This window comes from Haliotis rubra, unplaced genomic scaffold (genome assembly GCF_003918875.1).
Source record: "Haliotis rubra isolate DU_JTF1 unplaced genomic scaffold, ASM391887v1 Scf1500, whole genome shotgun sequence".
Lineage (NCBI taxonomy): Eukaryota > Metazoa > Mollusca > Gastropoda > Lepetellida > Haliotidae > Haliotis > Haliotis rubra.
Window position 1 is genome coordinate 74,494 of NW_025765449.1, and position 21,089 is coordinate 95,582.

A 21,089-nucleotide genomic window follows, 5' to 3' on the forward strand; every position below is an offset into this window, starting at 1 on the left:
CAAACTGCAAGCTTGTCGGTATCTGCTCCCTCGACCGTGACGGACACAGGGACTGGGCTTCTGGCCACCTTGACAAAATTTCTTCAACCCAAACAGCGGGACATTAGGAAGGGTGGATGCTCATCAGATGCTGTTACATGTATTTGAGAATACCCCCAGTAGTTCCTGTCTGATTGCAATAAAGTATACCAGCAGTGTATATGCTTTTCGGATTTTTTTAATGCATAGATGGCATAGTGACTGATCCAATTTTTCAATTTGATCTTATTTCTGTGTTTTTTTTACCTCGATATTTAATCATGCCATGTAAACATATGATGTCTATTACATATTATATTTATGACAAATGAAAATGTACTTAGGTATATACAATTTTAACTTCAGTACACATCCAATGCTTATATGTATTTCTTATGCAACAATGAAATTCCGTTCGTATCCTCCAAACAGTGTCGGCCCATAACTTTTTTTCAGGCAATTAACATTGCATGCAATTCAGCGATTACTATCCCCTTTGCTGTAACCAGCTGAGTGTTTGGTGGTATAAACCTACACATGTTATTTGTCATCATTCACTTGATGGTCAATTAATGCATTTATAACAGGTATGATGGTAATACCACTCAGGTTACCCGCCAAAGGTTCCCATTTCGCATTTCTTGTGTCTGGAGTAAATACATGTACTCAGCATTATGAATTGATGGTCTGATGTGACAAATGTATTACATGTTATGTAATATGCTCATGGAACTGCAGCAAGACGAATTATCAGCTGAGATACAAAACAAACATTGATCAAAGGATTAACCGATAACACGCTGATTGATTAATTACTTTTTCTTGCACAGTGGATTTGTCAAAAGGTAATGTTTATGTATGTAGATTTACTAATCTATACTGATTACACCCTGTCCTGTACCCTGTACCTGTGTAAAACAACATCTTTCCTTCAATGTATTAACCGCCAGTAAGTTGATGGGGTGTTCCTCTTTGCCAGTCGGGCAAGTTGTTTATTTAAGGCGTAAGAGGATCACCAGACCATGTTAATTAGCAAGACAATGGTACGGGTGGGTGGGGAGTGTGGGGAGGAGATGACCAAGCCAAGAAAAACACAAGTGGATTTAATGCTCATTATTGGCTAATTAGATTACCTTTTAAAGAATGGCGGACATCATGCAATTAGTTGACCAATGAGATTATACACCAATGTGAAAACTGAATCGATGTATCCCTTTTCGGGTATTAGACTGTTAAAAGACACTTGGCATGGAACGGGATTCTTTGTCAGCTGCAGATCAATGGCATATTGTTCCTTTATGTGGAGGTAGTGTCCCTTTTTTACAGCGTCTTGGTCACTGATTCGCGAAGTTTCGCTCTCAAACCTGGGATAACTAGCTGCACCAATTAAGGGTAGTTATGTTAATGCAATCACCTGAGAGAAGTACAGAACAAGTAAAATTCTTCAACACTAATACAAACTAATACGAGACGAACTGCCAGCAGGAATGGTACCATTATATGGAGATATCAGTGCCTGAAAACAGCCTCAGTCACTACAATAGCAGATGGGACTGTTGTCAGAAGAGGGGACAAACAGCATACACATCCAGACCAAAGCTCTATTGGCTCCTATATCCAAATTTGAGGCTGTCAAAATCGGGACTTAACCTATGTGGATATTGATGGATACATTCCTCGAACAAGGTAATAACCTGACATTGTTGCAGACTTTAGTCGGTTTTATTTCTAATATTTGCATTTTGTTTTTATTCATTTGTGGTAGCATTCAACAGAATCATTTGTTTTCGCCGTAATGAGACAGACAACATACACTAGGTCATACCTAGGGTGTGTGTGAAATATGATTCTTGTTGGCATTCTATAAAATGTCTAGATATTACAGTCATGTTATAAATACGCTATAAGTATAATCGTATGCTTTTATTAAGTTTCAAAATGCATGCCAAATATGGCAATATAATAATTAGGATTATAAGACAAAATATATAGACATACATTGACTTCTGGTTTTTTCAGTCCTGACATTTTTACCACTGGCAGATGATTAAACTTCAAAGTGTTTTCATTTCATTTTCAAAATGATGGAAATATTATCGAGTAAAAAGATTTTATTTTTGTTGATCAATCTACACCTATACGATCAATTGCGCATGCGGGTTGCGCAGCAAAGGTCACGAACCAATCGAAAGTACTGGGATATCATCCGGGTACTCAGGGGAGAAAAGCAATAACAAAAGCAACAACCAGTGCGCGGAAATTGCTCTGGATCAGTGCCTTGTTAAATGTGTTTACCATATGATTGTTTTGATCATGTTTTTACACGGTCGGCTTCAGTGTGCGATGTGTTCACTTCCATCAACCACCAGCTTGTAATAACACGTCACATGAGATTAGCCATGTGCTAAAATAACACCCAAACTTTAAAGCGTACCCCTTGTCAATGTCCTGAGCCTTATAAGAATCGAAAGGTCGGCTTCCTGAGTCGACATCTCAAACTATGGTATGTAAGTGGTAATAATTCCCGAGCATTAGAGAACAGATTGGCTTGTTTGGAATTTAATGCTTTTCATAAACTAGAATCTCATAAACTATTTGTCTCTGGAATCATCTGTGATATGAACTTGTGTAGTGGTTTCTCTAGAAATTATTTAACGTTATCTAAAATTAAACATTTAGTCACCTTTTATTGTATATGACCAAATTAATTAGTTACACTATGAAGTTTTTAAGAAGGGATTCATTTGGGTTCTTTTGCCCCAGTCCGCCTGTGTGTGGACAATATAACCAATTATCTATTATTAAGTTCATGATATTTCGTGAATACACCAACTGCATAACACCGTCTCTGACCACAAACCCAAACGGGTTGTTCTCTATTCGCTCACAGTCTTAAAACAACATTTCATGGTCTGTTGACTGTTGATTTCGCAATGATAAACCACCTAAACGGTCCATCCCTTGTGTCAGGTGTTAATTAGAGGGTACCATTAAAGAATGTATTCTACTACAATAAGCCTATTATTCCCTGGCAAGGGTTCACTTTTATGACATGTAATAAACCATGGCCAGTCAGTCAGTGGGTCCGGTAAACTTTTATTTAATCAATGATGTAACGTAGGTCTATGTAATTTGTGTTTATGCAAACCGTGACAGGTCAAAAACTATTTGCGCTTTTGTGGATAATAAGTAAACCATACACTTAAAACTGTATTTTGGAAAATGCTAGCCATATCAGGGCAAATATGACAGTTAATGCCAATTTTGACACCTAGAACAACAAGGATGCAGACGAGAGAAGTTATACCAGGAATAATCTACAACGTCTTATAGTCTCCCTGGTTATAGTTGATCGCATAGGAGGACGAATACACTCCTAGGAGGACGAATACACAGTCTATACACTCACGGGGATCCTTGGGAAAAGGAGAAACTGAAAGAAGTAGTGGTAAAATCCTTCCTAAATTTCCAAAGATTTCCAAGCCTTGGAAATATCATCTTTCCAATTTTGGAAATTTTGAAATATCATCTTTCCAAATTGGAAATTTTGAAATCACCATTTTTTTCTTGTGCTTCCCGCTAATCTTTTTATAACGAAACCCAAATTTATCTAGCAATAACCATAATTGATGTATGCAGGGAATGGTCAGTCTCCATGTGCTTCTTTAAAACACGCAAGGAAAGGAATTTATTTTCGCCAATTAACCTCCTAATAGCATTCCGAACAAGTTATTTTTGAACGAATCAAGTTTTTCTACTTTCACTGGTTTTGAGACAGCCCCTTCAGGGCCCACTTGCACAAAGCGATCCTAGCGCTACGACTATCTGGGGTATTCTCGGGACGTGGAAACCCTGTGTCGTGTAAAAACAAAGTCCAGACAAAAAGTGTCCACTTCGTGCGAATGGGTTACTGAGCTAATTAACGCCAGACAATAGACAGAGAGTGTGATTGCAAGACTTCGGGCAATACTAGATTGTGAAGTTATATGGAAACGAAACAAGTTTCTTTTTTTCAGTTTTAATAAATAAGACACTGTGTCGGCAAACACAATGACTCTGATGTCCCCACGGTCCAATCTGACTACCTCTGTGACCTGGTTCCTACATTTGTCTCTGAAAACAGTCAATATGATCTCCGTAATAGATATATGCTACAAACAATAAATTAAAGGGCTAAAATATATGAACAATCGTTCCTTCCTGACTCAAGTAAAATTTAGAATTCATACCTAATAATTTCGTATTCGCTAATTCAATCGGTGAATTCAAATCTCTGCTTAAAAATGATGAATCAAATAGTTATCTAGATCTGAATTATGGCAGTCGGTTCTGTCAGATCGTACACTGTCAACTTAAGCTCTGCTGTAGTGATTTGAATGCGAAAGTAACTAGACACATTTCTAACAACCCTGGACGCGCTTGTGAATACCACAATGAAGATACTGTTTACTATCTTTTTACATGTAAGTTATACACTGCTGTTGGAAATAATACCTCTTCCTATGTAAATGGCCATAGCCTCCAAACTGTGTTATACGGAATACCTCCAGCTAACAACGGTGTCAATAAGAACATAACAGAGTCCCTGCATCAATACATCTTTAAGTCATAACAATTTGATAAATTATTCTATACTAATATATGTAAACAATAATAAATGAAGTGTAACTGCAGGCTCAAGGTTTATTAGCACCTACCACGCACATATATGATTCTATTTGTCGTTTTGTGTATCAGTTCTTGTGTGTTTTGTTTAAATGATGTATGTACTGGTGAGATATGGATACAAGCAAAGTTCTACTTGTTTACCAAACCAGATTCTTCAGGAATAAAAATATGTTTAAACCAAACATTTTCTGAGTGAACTCACTCACCTATCATAGTCACATGCTTACAAGAGTGAACAGAGTTCATGAAACCTTAACAATTCGGATAACAGTTCACATTTTAACACTTCCCAGTTCATTAATCCCTTACAAAAACAACAGACGACATCAAAGGTACACCGTCTGTCCACGTCCTGCGAATGCAAAATTTCAGGTTGTTCACGTCCTGAGAATGAAACCGTGAACCGACTATCTTAAGCCTATGTTGGAGAATGGGAGTTGCAATCATTGTAGCGCTAAGATCGCTTTGTGCAAATGAGCCCAGGTGTGATACTGTTGGCTAAAAGGCCATTTCTGCTGCTCTGTACGTGTTTTCATTGTCGCTCAGACATCCCAACAGCACAAGCTGTGCGTTTTACATATTTAGAAATTGCATGTGTGAGTCCACTCCTCTGTGATTCAGCCTTGAAACAATCATAGACTTTGTAAATAATAGACGTAACTTCATGCGGGTCTTATATCGTGTTTATCTCTCAGCAGAGGTAGGTGAATCAAAACCTTTGTCGGCACGTGTTCACGTGCTTCTAGTTCCTCTCTTTGCACTCCTGCCTCGTAAGAAATATTGAAATGTGACAATATTTTGATGATAGTTAATTCTGCAAAAGAAACTCACAGAGTTGGACATATGTCTTGATTATGTTCAGCGTTTCACTGAGTATTACATGTCAAATACTTTTCGAGTAATTTTGCACTTCATCGGTCCGCATTTGAGCCAATAGTAAACGCCAAGTGCCCGATAAACTACGAAACAGAAGATTCCATATTTTGGCCTTGTGAACAAGATCATAAAAAGATTTTGAAAGGCAGCTCTTGCTACAAAGAAATTCTTACATGTTATCATACAGTGTATTTTTATTATTTCGACACAGTAAATTAATTCTTCATTACATTCACAGGGCAATACTCCCTACACGTTCCAACCAGGGCAGTGTGGGCAGCCAGGACGCTATATCCTTCTGACACCCGACTATGTGCTGGACAAAGACAACGGTCGTGACATCAATTATGGGGATGCAGGTAGGTGGAGTGTTACCCCTGACAACCAACAATAAACTGGAAAAAACCCCAGAACAGAGCACTCCAGCCACCATCATTGCTAATTAATCCTATCTGCTATGTATACTTTGTTCTGCCTCCTCAACTTAATCTCTGTTACATATCTATAAGTCGGTTCTGTGCTGTATTACTTCAAAATTTCTACTTTTTGTTCCCCCTCATTTTTTAATAAGTGTACTACCCCGTCGCCGAAATACCTTAGTTGTGCGACGTTATAATGAAGCAAATACCTATAACAGCTGTATTACTTCACTCTTGCTTCACTGTGTAACAATCTATACCAAAACGTCGCATCATAACAAAGAAATTTGTTATCCATACAAGTATCGTACCTTTCTTATTATTCATCAACTTCTAAAATGCCAATCAAACAGATCACAATGTGCTTCATTTGTATTTTTTACTAAGCTAAAGTATATGGTACGTTATTTACACATTCTTATGTTTAGTAAACGCCGCACTCTAATTTGTTCATGATTTTGTTTCCAAACACGAAGGTCGTGTTCTGGTGCACGAGTTCGCCCATCTAAGATTTGGCGTATTTGATGAGTACGGCATCCCCGGTAGCCGCCAGCACCCAGTCTATTACGTAGATGACACAGGGACGACCGTACGCCCCACTGCCTGCTCCACCGACATCACCGGTAACTTTATCAATGAAGTGAAAGACTCCAGCTGCGAACCTGTTGACAGTAAGGATGTGGTGAATAAAGACTGTTACTTTCTCCCAAACGCCTTCGACAACACGGCCACAACGTCTGTCATGTATGCCCAGTTCTTGAAGGAGGTAAACAGATTGAGTTGAGTTGGGTTTTACGTCGCATCGGCATTATTTCAGTCATATAGCGACGACGAGATCAAGTATTCATTCATAAGCATTTTTCCTATTTGAATTCCAGAATAATGTTTTTGTTCGCGAATGCATAACTCAATTTGTTGATTACAGCTTAGAAAATCTCCAGAAACATATACACGTGTTTGTAACTAAATGGATGGCCAGGCACCAGCGTTCGAAACTTAGGTCCTTAGCCCCGAGGCCAACTGAAAACCATTCACTCCCACAGCTATTGTTTTCTGCAGGTCCTTATGACCGACGGCTTTTTCATCCCCCAATAACTAAGAGAATTATTTCCATATTAAAATATAGGGCCTACACATTCTGATCAGGAACCACAACTTTTTATGGTTCTGGGTCCTTAGGGCTTGCAGCTTTTCAGGGTTCAGGGCAAACACTGTCAGGCTAGGTAACTTTGGTGAGTGCATATCATCTATCCCAGTGTTACTGGACATTGCTTTTATATAAGTCATTGTCTGATTGTGATTTGATCATTCATACACCAGTGACCAGTGCCATTTAGCCGGAATAGCTGGGGGCTAACATCAACCATATTGCGTTTATTTCGTTCGTAATACGGAATACGTTGCAAGCTTGGAAACTGACACAAACAATTGCCCTTGAAACTATCAACTATTACGCAAGAAAATATGCATTGATTGTGCCATTGCTTCTTTTCTTGCAGTTCCAATAGTAATAAAAGTTAAGTTGTTAAGTTTAGAATACATTATATCTCCGAAAACTGACGCAACATTTTACGTTCTAGGTGGTTCACTTTTGCGAAAGTGACCCTGACAGTGGTAGAATGGACTTGATTCATAACCCCAATGCACCAAACAGGCATAACAAAATGTGCAGCGAAAGGGGAACTTGGGACGTCATCAAAGAACATACAGACATAAAGGGAGGTAACCCTGTGGACATTAGTAACCGAGCCCCACAGTTCAATGTTGTCTATCGCCAGAGAGAGCCGGTTGGCAACACAACCATTTGTGGACGTAGAATCGTTCTTCTGTTAGATCTCTCGGGGTCGATGAAAGAGGTAAGCAACTATTTCACGCATCTTATTGAATACTTTTATTGTCTTGATAAAGTACGCGATCATGACATGTAAATGTGCCGCTTAGTATGAGAACAAATAAATACATGTTTATGACAAACATTCAATGCAAGAACGCCTCTTTAACACTTGCCACATCCCACAATTTGCATGTCTAATTAATGCCATAAAATTCGAGCTAATTTGCGAGATGACATTTAATCTTATCTTGTATAGGATAGATTTTGCTGGAATGAAACGAAAGTAGGATTAGGGACAAAATGTACCAGAACAGAAATTGCTCAATAATTGATGACACAAATACAATTATTGGTCCCTGGTGTTTCCATGTAATCATCTTGTATATTAAAAAAACAGACATTTTAATGATATTGCCATGACTCCATGACTGTGACAGAATTCCAGATACTTCAGACTGCGGCAAATGGCTGATCGGATCATCAGGGACATTCTACCTGTCGGCACAGAAGTGGGGATCGTGGTGTATTCCAATTCTGCCAGAATCTGGGCCAACATGCGTTTCATCACATCCCCTGCGGACAGACAGATGCTGGCCCGGGGTCTGCCGGACATAAATGACTATGGTGGTGCTACAGCTATAGGATTAGGTCTTCTAAAAGCCATCGAGGTACAGATGTATGATTGTCTTTCTCATAAACATAACACTGTCTGTATGGTCACAAGCAGGTTTGCGAAAATATGGATTTGATCACGTGGATAGGCAGATTTAAAGAAAGAATGCTAATTATGTACCTGTACAACACACGGCCGAATGCAGTACAAGGGACATCAAGTGTGTCGCTGATGCTTCAGCTATGGACATGCTCACAACGTGACCGCCATAAAACGTTCTGAGAGCTTAATTGAGTGCTTGGATGCTCTGACAATGATCTTACACCTTTTTGACCAAGAGATGTATTCTGCTGTTTAATGTTTTTTCGTTAAAGATTATACTCGATTGCACCAGGCACGTTTTGAAATGTTGACACCAAGGCTTGATTTTCTGGGATAATGTTCGAGATGAAAGGAAAATAAATTATTTGAGAGTAAGGTGATGCCCTCTTCTTGAGAGATTTTGTCAATCTGAATCTTTGAGTTGACATAATTCTTTCTTTGTAGTAGTCTTATTCATAGTTCCAGAATACGGGGATCTCAGATTACAAATATAACCGTCCAGATAATACATTTAATGAAACAATTTAATATGCAGTGAGGACATGCTCGCTGATTCCATCGTACTCCAACAACTTGGATATGAATATCTAGTTTGTCAGATACGGCTGGAAATGTTTCAGATGCGGCGTCAACTTGAGACAAACAGTGATCATATGTTCTATGTATCTAGATGCTAAACGGCACGGGGGAAACGACAGAAAATGGACGAATATTCCTCGTCACTGATGGAAGGGAAAACATTAATCCGTCTGTGAACGCCATCTTTTCCGATATTACAAGCTCCAAGGTTGTTGTTCATACCATGGCCTATAGTGATGCTGCTGCGGAAGTCCTACAAAGACTGTCAACAGTAACTGGTAAGCAGGAAATGACATACATTTTTGCAAGTGATATGTGAGTGAGTGGTTTAGTTTTTAGTAATATTCCAGTAACATCACGGCGGTGGACACCTGAAATAAGCTTTACACATTCTACCCATGTGTGGAATCGAACCCAGGTTTTCGGCGAGACGAACGAACGCTTTGACCACTAGGATACCCCACCGCCCCTTGCAAGTGGCAGGAGGTTGGTTTATATTATCCCAGACAACCTGAATATCATGGGTTTAATGACATTTCTGTTTGTGCCAGTAGGTAAGTATTCATTTTACCAGACCGTCTCCGTGATATAGTGGTTAGAGCGTCCGCCCGGAGAGCGGAAGGATCCCGGGTTCGATCTCCGACAGCGTCATACCAAAAGACGTTAAAATGTGGTACTTGTTGGTCCCTGCCTGGCTCTCGGAATTAATGGTTACAACAAGGACTGGTCGGCTCGGAGTCTGAGTGGGGTATTCATGCTTCACTGCGGCATGGTATCTCAGTGGGCTAGCACTATAAAACCAGCTTAAGTCTGGGCTAGTAAGCAGCCGCACATACACATACACACGCATGCACGTCGTCATATGAGCGAAATATTCTCAAGCACGACGTGGTATGTGACAGGAGGTACGTATTCATTTTATTCAGAACCCAGACAACCTGAATACCATGGGTGCTTAATGACATTGTGGTATGTGACAGGAGGTAAGTATTCATTTTATTAGGAACCCAGACAACCTGAATACCATGGGTGTTTAATGACATTGTGGTATGTGACAGGAGGTAAGTATTCATTTTTTGTTAGGATACCAGATATCTTGAATGTAATGGATTCAGTAATGTTTCATTTGGCAGGCGGTCAGTATTCGTTCTTTGACGAGTCGTCCGGTTCGACAGCTCTTGCGGGTGCGGCAGAGCGGCTTCTGAAAGACATCAACCTCTGCGACGAGGACGATGATGATATTGAGGTAACCGAACTACCTAGCATGTGATGTGAACAATTCAAGTTCATATTATTGCTTCCAGGGCAGAAAAAGATGCCAACATCCGACTGATTAGGGTGAGGTGGTTGCAAATTTGTTGCTGAAGTATTTTCACACTGTCAATCACTGGCTTGGTTTGCTGTACTTGTTTGTTGACTCTAAAGTAAAATAAACATTTAGGTTTATTCCACATATCCATGATTGCTCTAAATTGTTTTCAAGATTGATCGTGGCGCATTTGTTCTAACGTCAACAAAGACGACAATCATCAGAATACTTGTGATTGACTCCACCGTCGGTAACAACACACGTTTCATCTTTACCTTGTCACAGGGTGCGGAAACAGAGGTGAATTGAAGTGATTTGTAAAATCAGACCATCTCATGTTTTAATACTCAAGAAACCTAACGAACCTGATTTAACGAAGGATTGTCATATTATCCAAGTAAGCCAATCCTATATGTTTGAAAAGCCTACATCCCAGATACTTCAGTACCGCTAAACCGTCATAAGATGACATTTCTTTGAAGCAGATTTCTTCTGAACACTATGTCCTTGTGTCGGTACTCCGATTCTCCCGACGAAGTAAATGACTTCGGGTTAACGAAATTTAAAACATCACCTGCCCTTTACTAAACAACGCTCTGCTCATTGTACACTTTACGTCAATTGTGTTCGTTTGTCTTCTCAAAAATACCCTTCATTCCCCATAGATCAAAATTGGAGATCCGTCTGGGGTTGTTTATAATTCGAATTCCAACGAATACAGCAATGATGAGACTTTAAACATCAAAAGATTCCTTTTCCCACTGGTGAAGGTAAGACAAAAGTAAAACGTATTGCATGAATCCATCTTGAACCATGTTAACATTTACCGTGTTTTGTATGATTGTTTCGTGTTATTATATGCACATAAAGCTATTTTTAAACAGTAAAATAGTAATGCATAGAATATAATTATATGGCCTACCAGTGTAGGAATGAAATGCATTTATCTTGACCTAATGTCACTTTTTGTGTCAGATTCCAATAGTATCCATTCCAGTTATGGCATCCCAGTGATTCATACATTCAATAATGCAAGATTGGAAAGAGTATTTCCTGATTCAGCTCTGATTTAATAACTAGATAGATGACTGTGTTGCATTTTCGTTATTTAGGTAAAAATGTTGTAAATATGTCGTTTACACTGATTACTGTTCTTGTACTGTGTGCGAGATTTAAAATCTCTTACTTACGCTGATTTGACAAACTGATTTCAAAATCGCTTCTGGGATGATATTGTAAGACATGGCTCAGATGTACCTGCCCCACGTCATGTCGTAACGTTTACTCCTAGACGGGAACATGGACGTATACTTTAGAACGCAACTCTAACACGAACGAGAGCATAACAGCTGTGGTGACGTCACGCCCAAGGGTTGGCACCCTGCCCTTCAAGGTGGATACCTGGACCAGCTCTAAGACGTATGACTACTCAGGAGGTCGTAGTGGAGTCGTGGCTTACGCCTACGTTCACCAGGGATACGCTCCAATCGTCAATGCCTCAGTTGAGGTAGAGGTCTCTAGACCAGGCGACACATTGAACATTACTCTCCAGGATAATGGCTTACGTGAGTATTATGTCTCTTCACATACTTACCTTAAAGGTCACATGCAACCCCAAAACAAACATAATTTAAACACAATTATCACTTATTCATGACATATAATATACATTGCTGATTATGAAAAAACCCCAAATAAACAAAAGTGCAATATTTTGTACTTGGGTTAACTTCTCTGGAAACGAAGCACCCGGGATACCGAACCCAGTCAGAGCGGGTGGGCGTGCTCTTAAGTGTAACGAAGACTTTCATTGGCTGGTACATTTGCCGATACACTCTAAGTGTGTGTATAGAGATGTTGGGTTTTGTAAATACATGCTCATTTTTTATGTATAACATTTTGCAATCAACAGACACCATAACATGTCATGTGTACAAGTGATTACGGCCTAATCCGTCGAATTTTGAACAGTCAGCAGTCGAATCATGCTTGAGTGGTTATGTGCTAATCGGTCAAAGTTTAGACCGTGTTAATTAATTAAGGGGTCGGCTTGTATTGTATTGGATTAGACTACATGTTTTCTTACATAGTTACGCTTCCACTGTATGCCACAAGTTTAGTTTCAGCAAACTTATGTGTCCATTTGACAATATCGTCAACAATTTCAGGACAGACATACAAAGAGAGAGATTATTTTATTTATGGACCCCATCAGTCCCCAGTAGGGTATGTGCAATAACACATAAACTACTTTATAATGGAAATTCTTTCTAAATCTTAAAAGAAAAAAAGGTCAATTGAAGATATCCAAACGTCCCATTAAGATAGTTCACCACTGAGCGATTCTATCACAATATTTATAGCCTTGGGATCCATTTGGACCCAGCTCCATAAGACAAGGGTTAATGCATCAATTTCAATTTTGAACAAAAGTACAAAAATAGAGAGTCCAAACATATATTTAATGCTTCAATTTCTCATTGTATCATATGAGTAGGCAAAGGTAAGTACAAAAGTACAAAAATAAAGAGAGTCAAACCATCCAACACCCCTTTCGTCGTTGTCTTGGTATGATCCAATGTTTTGATAACTAATTTGTAGCTAAGATCACAGTGCTCATCCGTCGAATGCATTTTACTACTTTGAAATCAGAAATTCGACAAGTATCACACCTGCCTGTCTGTGTAATTACATCATGTGACAGAGACAGAACTCGGGTGCACGAGACATAAATCAATGCGTTTTGTTTATGGTGTATAGCCTGATAGGCGTTAAGTTCAAATTGCATGAAGTCAGTGATCGAAGATGTGTATTGCATATTGTCATTAGCAGACAGGCAGACAGACACAACTTTCACTGCGCATGCGCAGCACAGCTGTTTAAACCACTTTTCATCACCGCTGGGGTGAATTTTGTGAATCGTTTCAACTCCGATTTCGCGGGGTTTTTCATCGCGTTGTTTCAACTTTATAAGTTGAATTTGCATTTTTTATCATTTGTTACCGTAAGTCCATACCGTACGTTGTGTTTTACTTTGCATGTGACCTTTAAATAGTATTTTCTTGAGCAGAGGGCACGAGGGCAGTGTCAACTTTAAGTCGACCGATCTATTTCTACCACGCTGTATATGACAAATGAAGCTGTGTTAATTATTTCGAATGCATAAGATATTTCTTTAATAAATGTTTCGGATTTTTAGTACACCGAAGTATAATTTCATTAATCTGGATGTTTATGTTCTGTCAGTTGCTCTCAGAGCAAAGTTACTGTGGCTAGTTCGTTTGTTTCACAGTCCCTGACAACACAGCCAATGACGGCGTTTACAGCAACTATCTGCTCGGCTTCAAGTCCAACTCCCGTTACTCTATGGATGTGAGGGTGGAGTCGGTGGAGGGAGAGACTGTCATCATCAAAGCTGGAAACGCCCTGCCTAGCAGAACACTCTCTGTCTTTCAGAGTAAGTGTTATCTTTAAACAGCAAGGTATATCCTTAACAAGATATCCAACGCAGGCTATAACAGTGTTCATTATTCCGGTTATATCACAGCATATCAGCTTAATGTTGGAGGTAAGTCTGAAGTGAAGCTGGTCTTCGAGTTTTGGTGAAACACACGAGCATGGGTACTGGTGCAGACCAACCTACAAGCATAATCGGGACGAACCAGGATTCGAACCCAAGATCATACGTTTCTGGCGTGCCCAAGGTCCACAACTCTGCACATCCTCAGGGGGCTAGGCCTCCCCTGCCCAAACTACCATAAACGAGTAGCACACAAATTGGATCAGTTTAAAGACATGCGAACTTGTGTTTTCGTAGACCATTTTGTCCAGTTACGCCCCTTAGCCTAGCCTGGATCTGCCGATCTTGGCACGAATCGCTACTTCCCGTCGATTTTGATTTGTTGCACCATCCATGAGCGAACTTCAACAATACCAAAAGCGTCCTGATTTGGACTTCTGATCTCCATGAGGCTGACACGCCCTGATTTCACTGAACTACAGCTCTTACATAGTCCAGTTACACCTCGTTAAGGTATCAACTTGCATACTTCATCACAAGCGAATTCAATTATCCTCATCCATGGTTTTGCAGTTTTGGTCATATGTCAATGTTTCAAAATAATTGTGATTTTGAAAGTGAATGTTGTGTAACGCCGTTCTATTAGCTGTACAACACCAGCCTATAATAGTATATTCAACGTCCAATGAAATATACAAATGCTCCAAGCCTTACCGCCCGACTCATATGGAAACGATAGGTTATTCAGGATCTATCCCAGAACGGAGTTTCGTGAGGATTGCAGTAATCGATGTGTAATGTTAACCCAGCTGCTGTTTTGTCATCGTATCCCTGTAGGGTTTATTGTAGGAATCCGTTGATTATATGCCGCTGTGACACAAACGAAAGCAACATTCACTCTACTTACTCGTAGACCTATCCACACACGCATGCATACATTGCATGAAAGAATGAAACAACCGTATGGGTAAATGTGTCCTGTTGTCATTGCAAACACCACCAAAACTTTCACTGCAACGTTTTCTGATATTTATTGTGGTATGTTTTTGCCAGATACAACACCACCTGTGAGATATGAAAAGGTAGAAGCTTTCAGCAGAACAGCTTCTCCAGATGCCATAGATATATCTGGCTATAACCCCACAGCTGACCAGCTGGATCCAGGACGAGTCACCGACCTTGACATTACTATACAAAACAAACTCAGTCAGACCGTGACCTTGTCTTGGACTGCTCCAGGGGATGACCTGAATGTCGGAAAAGGTGAGGATCATATGTACTGAAGTAACTGTGCTTCATATATAGTTCAATGAAAGGAAATTGAAATTAGATGCATGTTAATAAAGGCATCTCCTCTACTTTAACATTGTTAAAGTAACTATGCAGTGCCATGGCCTGGCCGCTAAATCAACGCCGTTAGGATGACGCAACAGGGAATGGCCTAAAACGATATTTCTAAGCATTACGATGTTCATCACAACGCGTCATCTATTTGAAGACACCATCTTCAGCAGGTCAGTTTTCATGACATAACACAGCCGATCGTATACAACCATATTCGGTTGGTGCATTTAAGAAATAGATAGTTGGCTGCCACATTAACAGCTCGTTCAATTCCTGGTTGAAACCAATTAGTGACATCAGTAAGCCCCTACGTCCAGCGATGTACCCAGATTTCCATCCATGTCACCATCTGGAAGACAGGACAGTAAACTGTTTACAGAAAAATACAGGCTTTATCTGGACAGCTCCGAAGATCGTGCAAGACCAGAACGCTCTGGCGACAGTTTCGTTACCACCATCGTAAAGTTGGAAGTGGAATTGTAATGATATTGGGTAGCATCAATATACTCATGGAAGAACTGAATTCTTTCAATCAATCTTTATTCAGAACTGAAGGCCACAGTCAGGCCCATAGTACACGTATATACAAAGTTCAAAAGCAGAGTGGATTTCAATTCAAAATTGTTCATGTCAATTCGAAGGGCGTACACTATCGGGGCAACATATCTCAGCTTTCGATCAATTGCTGCCTTCAATTCGCTACCACTGCCTCGCTCCTTGCAATGCTATAGTTGTCTGATTTCTATCCTGTTTGTTGTACTGTTACACCTTCCCTATTAGCCTAATAATGACCCCTTGTTATATTAAGCCCAGATACTTTTTTTTGTTGGTATACGCCTTGTTTTAGCTTTTTGTGTGCATAATGTCAACAGTCTGTTAACCATGTGTTTTGAAGTTGTAATCACACACGGAAATTGTTCATTGCAGTTGCCAAATATGAGTTGCGCGTCGCGGTGACGTTTGCGAGCCTCAGAGTTAACTTTACACAAGCTGCGATGGTTAAGAACGAAGACTTAGTCACTGGAAACATGGACCCACTTCCTGCAGGATCGCAGCAAATGGTCACGATCCGGCTACCGAGCAACTGGTCAAGTGCTTTCTATGTTTTTGGGCTTAAAGCGTTCGACGAAGCCAGTCGCCAGTCAGAGTTGTCGAACCTTCGTTCCATCACCTTGCAGCCTCTCACCATTCCCCAGCAAAACCCTGCCCCTGAGCCGGCCAGTAGTGCCACCAACTTCTTGATATGGGTCGGAGTAGGCCTGGGAGCGGCCGTCGCTCTTGCAGTTGTACTTGTTGTCATTATCTGCATTTGCACAAGGAAATCTAAAACTAAGGAAAATCCGATATAAGGCTCTATGGCAAAGGCGATGTTGTTTTCATTTCATTTTTTAGCGTTCACGTAATTAATAAAACATACATGTGTAAGTTTGCAATATACATTTTATCGTCTGAATTTCCTAATAAAATTTCTTCATAATAAAGATAGCAGTTATCATATTTGTTTGTCTGATGATTGTCTTGTGGCATTTCGCAGTTTGCATTTATGGCGATGTGCCATGAAATCGGCACAGGCTTGGTTTATAAAGGACTGGTTCTACGACAACATGGAGTTTACACTCGGTGTGTCGTGATGACCAGCTTTCAAGCGGAGTTCTTTGCTGAGATGAAGTGAGCTGACCGGAAATGTGAAACAGAAGGCTTTCTCTTTGCTGCACACCTACAGTCACTCTTCAACACCTTATACCTTAACTGACATGATGGCATGACTCGATCCTGGAGCTTTCGTCTTCGACCTATGTTGCGACCCAGGATCATGAGAAATAGGGAATATCACGGCCGAGGACACCAGAAATGGGTTTCACACATTGTATCCAAGTGGGGAATCGAACGTGGGTCTTCAGCGTGACCAGCGAACGTTTTAAGTACTATGCCACCTCACCTCCCCTATCAAGCTAAGAGTGACTACAAGTGTTGTGAAGTATATATATAAACATACATACCATATTATAGCAAACAGCAGGCTAACAACATCAACACCTGTATGTACTTGATAACAAGTGGTACATAATTGGACGAGGCCAGGTAGGACAACAAACTTTACGGGTCCATGAAGCCAACAAACAGGAGGGATTAAGTAAACCACAATTACTAATTAATAGGGTATAGCTTGATCAACTCTTCGTAGGCCGATGGTATGTAGTACCGTTGGTCAAAGGTCTGTGACGGCGGATTTCTATTGTGAAGTCCGAATTCTTAGTGGACATGACTTCAAGTTTGTCAAACTGGATTAAACGGGTAGGAAATTTTGTTGGTGATGTGAGAGGGCTGCTTCGCTCTTTGTCATGGCTGTTTCACCTGTATAAGAGTCACCACATTGTCTTGTATAATCTTGTATACCACTATTTTGGGTGATTGCTTTTTGGAGGAGGGTTTACGACCATTGGCTTGGGGGATGGTTCTGTGTGATGGAGTGAGTGAACATGGTGTCGATGAATACTTGGTGCTGATTTGATGAGGGGTCTTACCAATGTATGGTAGGATGATTGTGATGGGGGCGGATTCAAAATGGAAAATTCAGTTGGAATATTGAAAAGTATTCATGTATATTTTCAGTGATAATTTAAGTATTTCCGTTCCTAGTATTACACTAATAATATATTTTGACATTTGTTAGCCACCCTACAGGCTTTGAAGAACAAATTCTCTGATTTTCAATCATTTCATAATTGTCGGCCTAAACAACAAAATAGGTCGACAGCGCCATTCGGTGTCAGTGTTCGTTAAAGATGATATTATAAAGAGCAGCTATCCAAGTCGGATGAAATTATTTTGCTTCTGTCAATAACAACGAAACCTGGACTAGATATTCCTCCGGAATCGGGGTTGGTTATTACCGAACAAGCTGCTATTAATTTCAGTTCTGGTCATGACAGCTTTTCTAAGCGTATAACGTCAAAGCTTACAGAAATTATTCCAGCAGAACTAGCGTTTAACTTAGAAAATATCGTTCGAAATGTTGACCAATTTTGTCTTCAATGAAGAGAAGTCGATTGGACGATCTTCCGTAATGTAACATATTATATCATGAAATAAATGTTACTTGTGCCATTTATTCTCACACAAGTAATCTTAAACCCTATCTCTTTCAATACAAATTTACATGTATTGTTATATTTCACAGAATACTGAGGGAGTACATATCACGTTTGTCGGATTTTATACAGGCTTTGAATAGCGCTGGACTATCAGGGTTACCCTGAACAGATTGTAAGTGACCATTCAAACCAGTGTTTCCTTGACTTATTTCTACTTCTTTAGAAATACATATCTACATACGTGGTAGAGGCGAGCAGTGGACCAACCTTTGCATACGTGTATGACAGGTGCCACGTTCACCTTTTCGCGAACACCTGGTATCATCACTGGATTGTCTGGTCTAGACTCGATTATTTACACATCGCCGTCATATGTCATACAGCTGCCGAGTTGCACGTTAATCAAACCAGCATGCAATCAATCACAGGTTAAATATAGTGGGAATGGTACAATCGATTGTGACGCAATAGAACGGGCTTGCCCGTAAGAATCGTGACTTCCTTGTGTAGTACACATTGTGTGCGCTCTTTTCTAGAAAGAGTATCTTCACAAAGCATGAGGTAATCACAGTGATACCGCCACGAACGAGCACTTCAGTGACGCAAGGGTATAACTACGCAATACGTGTGGTGCGTTCACATTGCCGCCGTGGTTGTAGAGACATGGAGGTGCAGGTTCGGTACGCTGGGTGATGGTGTTGTTAGCCTTGTGGATCGGGGCCGATGTTGTAGCTGTTAAGTTTGAAAACAATGGATACGATCTCCTTGCAATGCTATAGTTGTCTGATTTCTATCCTGTTTGTTGTACTGTTACACCTTCCCTATTAGCCTAATAATGACCCCATGTTATATTAAGCCCAGATACTTTTTTTGTTGGTATACGTCTTGTTTTAGCTTTTTGTTTGCATAATGTCAACAGTCTGTTAACCATGTGTTATGAAGTTGTAATCACACACGGAAATTGTTCATTGCAGTTGCCAAATATGAGTTGCGCGTCGCGGTGACGTTTGCGAGCCTCAGAGTTAACTTTACACAAGCTGCGATGGTTAAGAACGAAGACTTAGTCACTGGAAACATGGACCCACTTCCGGCAGGATCGCAGCAAATGGTCACGATCCGGCTACCGAGCAACTGGTCAAGTGCTTTCTATGTTTTTGGGCTTAAAGCGTTCGACGAAGCCAGTCGCCAGTCAGAGTTGTCGAACCTTCGTTCCATCACCTTGCAGCCTCTCACCATTCCCCAGCAAAACCCTGCCCCTGAGCCGGCCAGTAGTGCCACCAACTTCTTGATATGGGTCGGAGTAGGCCTGGGAGCGGCCGTCGCTCTTGCAGTTGTACTTGTTGTCATTATCTGCATTTGCACAAGGAAATCTAAAACTAAGGAAAATCCGATATAAGGCTCTATGGCAAAGGCGATGTTGTTTTCATTTCATTTTTTAGCGTTCACGTAATTAATAAAACATACATGTGTAAGTTTGCAATATACATTTTATCGTCTGAATTTCCTAATAAAATTTCTTCATAATAAAGATAGCAGTTATCATATTTGTTTGTCTGATGATTGTCTTGTGGCATTTCGCAGTTTGCATTTATGGCGATGTGCCATGAAATCGGCACAGGCTTGGTTTATAAAGGACTGGTTCTACGACAACATGGAGTTTACACTCGGTGTGTCGTGATGACCAGCTTTCAAGCCGGAGTTCTTTGCTGAGATGAAGTGAGCTGACCGGAAATGTGAAACAGAAGGCTTTCTCTTTGCTGCACACCTACAGTCACTCTTCAACACCTTATACCTTAACTGACATGATGGTGATGACTCGATCCTGGAGCTTTCGTCTTCGACCTATGTTGCGACCCAGGATCATGAGAAATAGGGAATATCACGGCCGAGGACACCAGAAATGGGTTTCACACATTGTATCCAAGTGGGGAATCGAACGTGGGTCTTCAGCGTGACCAGCGAACGTTTTAAGTACTATGCCACCTCACCTCCCTATCAAGCTAAGAGTGACTACAAGTGTTGTGAAGTATATATATATACATACATACCATATTATAGCAAACAGCAGGCTAACAACATCAACACCTGTATGTACTTGATAACAAGTGGTACATAATTGGACGAGGCCAGGTAGGACAACAAACTTTACGGGTCCATGAAGCCAACAAACAGGAGGGATTAAGTAAACCACAATTACTAATTAATAGGGTATAGCTTGATCAACTCTTCAGTAGGTCGATGGTATGTAGTACCGTTGGTCAAAAGGTCTGTGACGGCGGATTTCTATTGTGAAGTCCGAATTCTTAGTGGACATGACTTCAAGTTTGTCAAACTGGATTAAACGGGTAGGAAATTTTGTTGGTGATGTGAGAGGGCTGCTTCAGCTCTTTGTCATGGCTGTTTCACCTGTATAAGAGTCACCACATTGTCTTGTATAATCTTGTATACCACTATTTTGGGTGATTGCTTTTGGAGGAGGGTTTACGACCATTGGCTTGGGGATGGTTCTGTGTGATGGAGTGAGTGAACATGGTGTCGATGAATACTTGGTGCTGATTTGATGAGGGGTCTTACCAATGTATGGTAGGATGATTGTGATGGGGGCGGATTCAAAATGGAAAATTCAGTTGGAATATTGAAAAGTATTCATGTATATTTTCAGTGATAATTTAAGTATTTCCGTTCCTAGTATTACACTAATAATATATTTTG

At 40.3% G+C, this 21,089-nt stretch overlaps 2 protein-coding genes across 3 annotated transcripts; both read left to right on the forward strand.

Moving 5' to 3' along the window:
- The first annotated feature begins 4,068 nt into the window (after positions 1-4,068).
- On the forward strand, positions 4,069-9,207 carry LOC124270279 (calcium-activated chloride channel regulator 3A-1-like). Its single transcript, XM_046705320.1, has 6 exons — positions 4,069-4,155; positions 5,801-5,921; positions 6,458-6,747; positions 7,562-7,837; positions 8,253-8,491; positions 9,201-9,207. Exons 1-6 carry the CDS (start codon positions 4,069-4,071, stop codon positions 9,205-9,207), a joined length of 1,020 nt encoding a protein of 339 aa, XP_046561276.1.
- A 71-nt stretch (positions 9,208-9,278) lies between these two features.
- On the forward strand, positions 9,279-16,779 carry LOC124270281 (calcium-activated chloride channel regulator 4-like). 2 transcript variants are annotated; one of them, XM_046705323.1, is made up of 8 exons: positions 9,279-9,387; positions 10,243-10,355; positions 10,593-10,718; positions 11,084-11,188; positions 11,710-11,983; positions 13,711-13,875; positions 14,992-15,201; positions 16,210-16,779. In XM_046705323.1, the coding sequence occupies exons 1-8, from the start codon at positions 9,333-9,335 to the stop codon at positions 16,629-16,631; spliced, it is 1,470 nt and encodes a 489-aa protein (XP_046561279.1). In that variant the 5' UTR covers positions 9,279-9,332; the 3' UTR covers positions 16,632-16,779. The 2 variants fall into 2 exon arrangements, with proteins under 2 accessions (XP_046561279.1, XP_046561280.1); XM_046705324.1 differs by lacking the exon at positions 10,593-10,718.
- Positions 16,780-21,089: the final 4,310 nt, after the last annotated feature.

Bases quoted from the DNA above. Each gene is read 5' to 3' on its own strand.
- LOC124270279 (XM_046705320.1), top strand. From the start codon at position 4,069: ATGACTCTGATGTCCCCACGGTCCAATCTGACTACCTCTGTGACCTGG. The intron at 4,156-5,800 runs GTAATAGATATA...TTACATTCACAG, and splicing joins AAACAGTCAATATGATCTCC to GGCAATACTCCCTACACGTT. The intron at 5,922-6,457 runs GTAGGTGGAGTG...CCAAACACGAAG, and splicing joins CATCAATTATGGGGATGCAG to GTCGTGTTCTGGTGCACGAG.
- LOC124270281 (XM_046705323.1), top strand. From the start codon at position 9,333: ATGGCCTATAGTGATGCTGCTGCGGAAGTCCTACAAAGACTGTCAACA. The intron at 10,356-10,592 runs GTAACCGAACTA...ATTGTTTTCAAG, and splicing joins AGGACGATGATGATATTGAG to ATTGATCGTGGCGCATTTGT. The intron at 13,876-14,991 runs GTAAGTGTTATC...TGTTTTTGCCAG, and splicing joins AACACTCTCTGTCTTTCAGA to ATACAACACCACCTGTGAGA.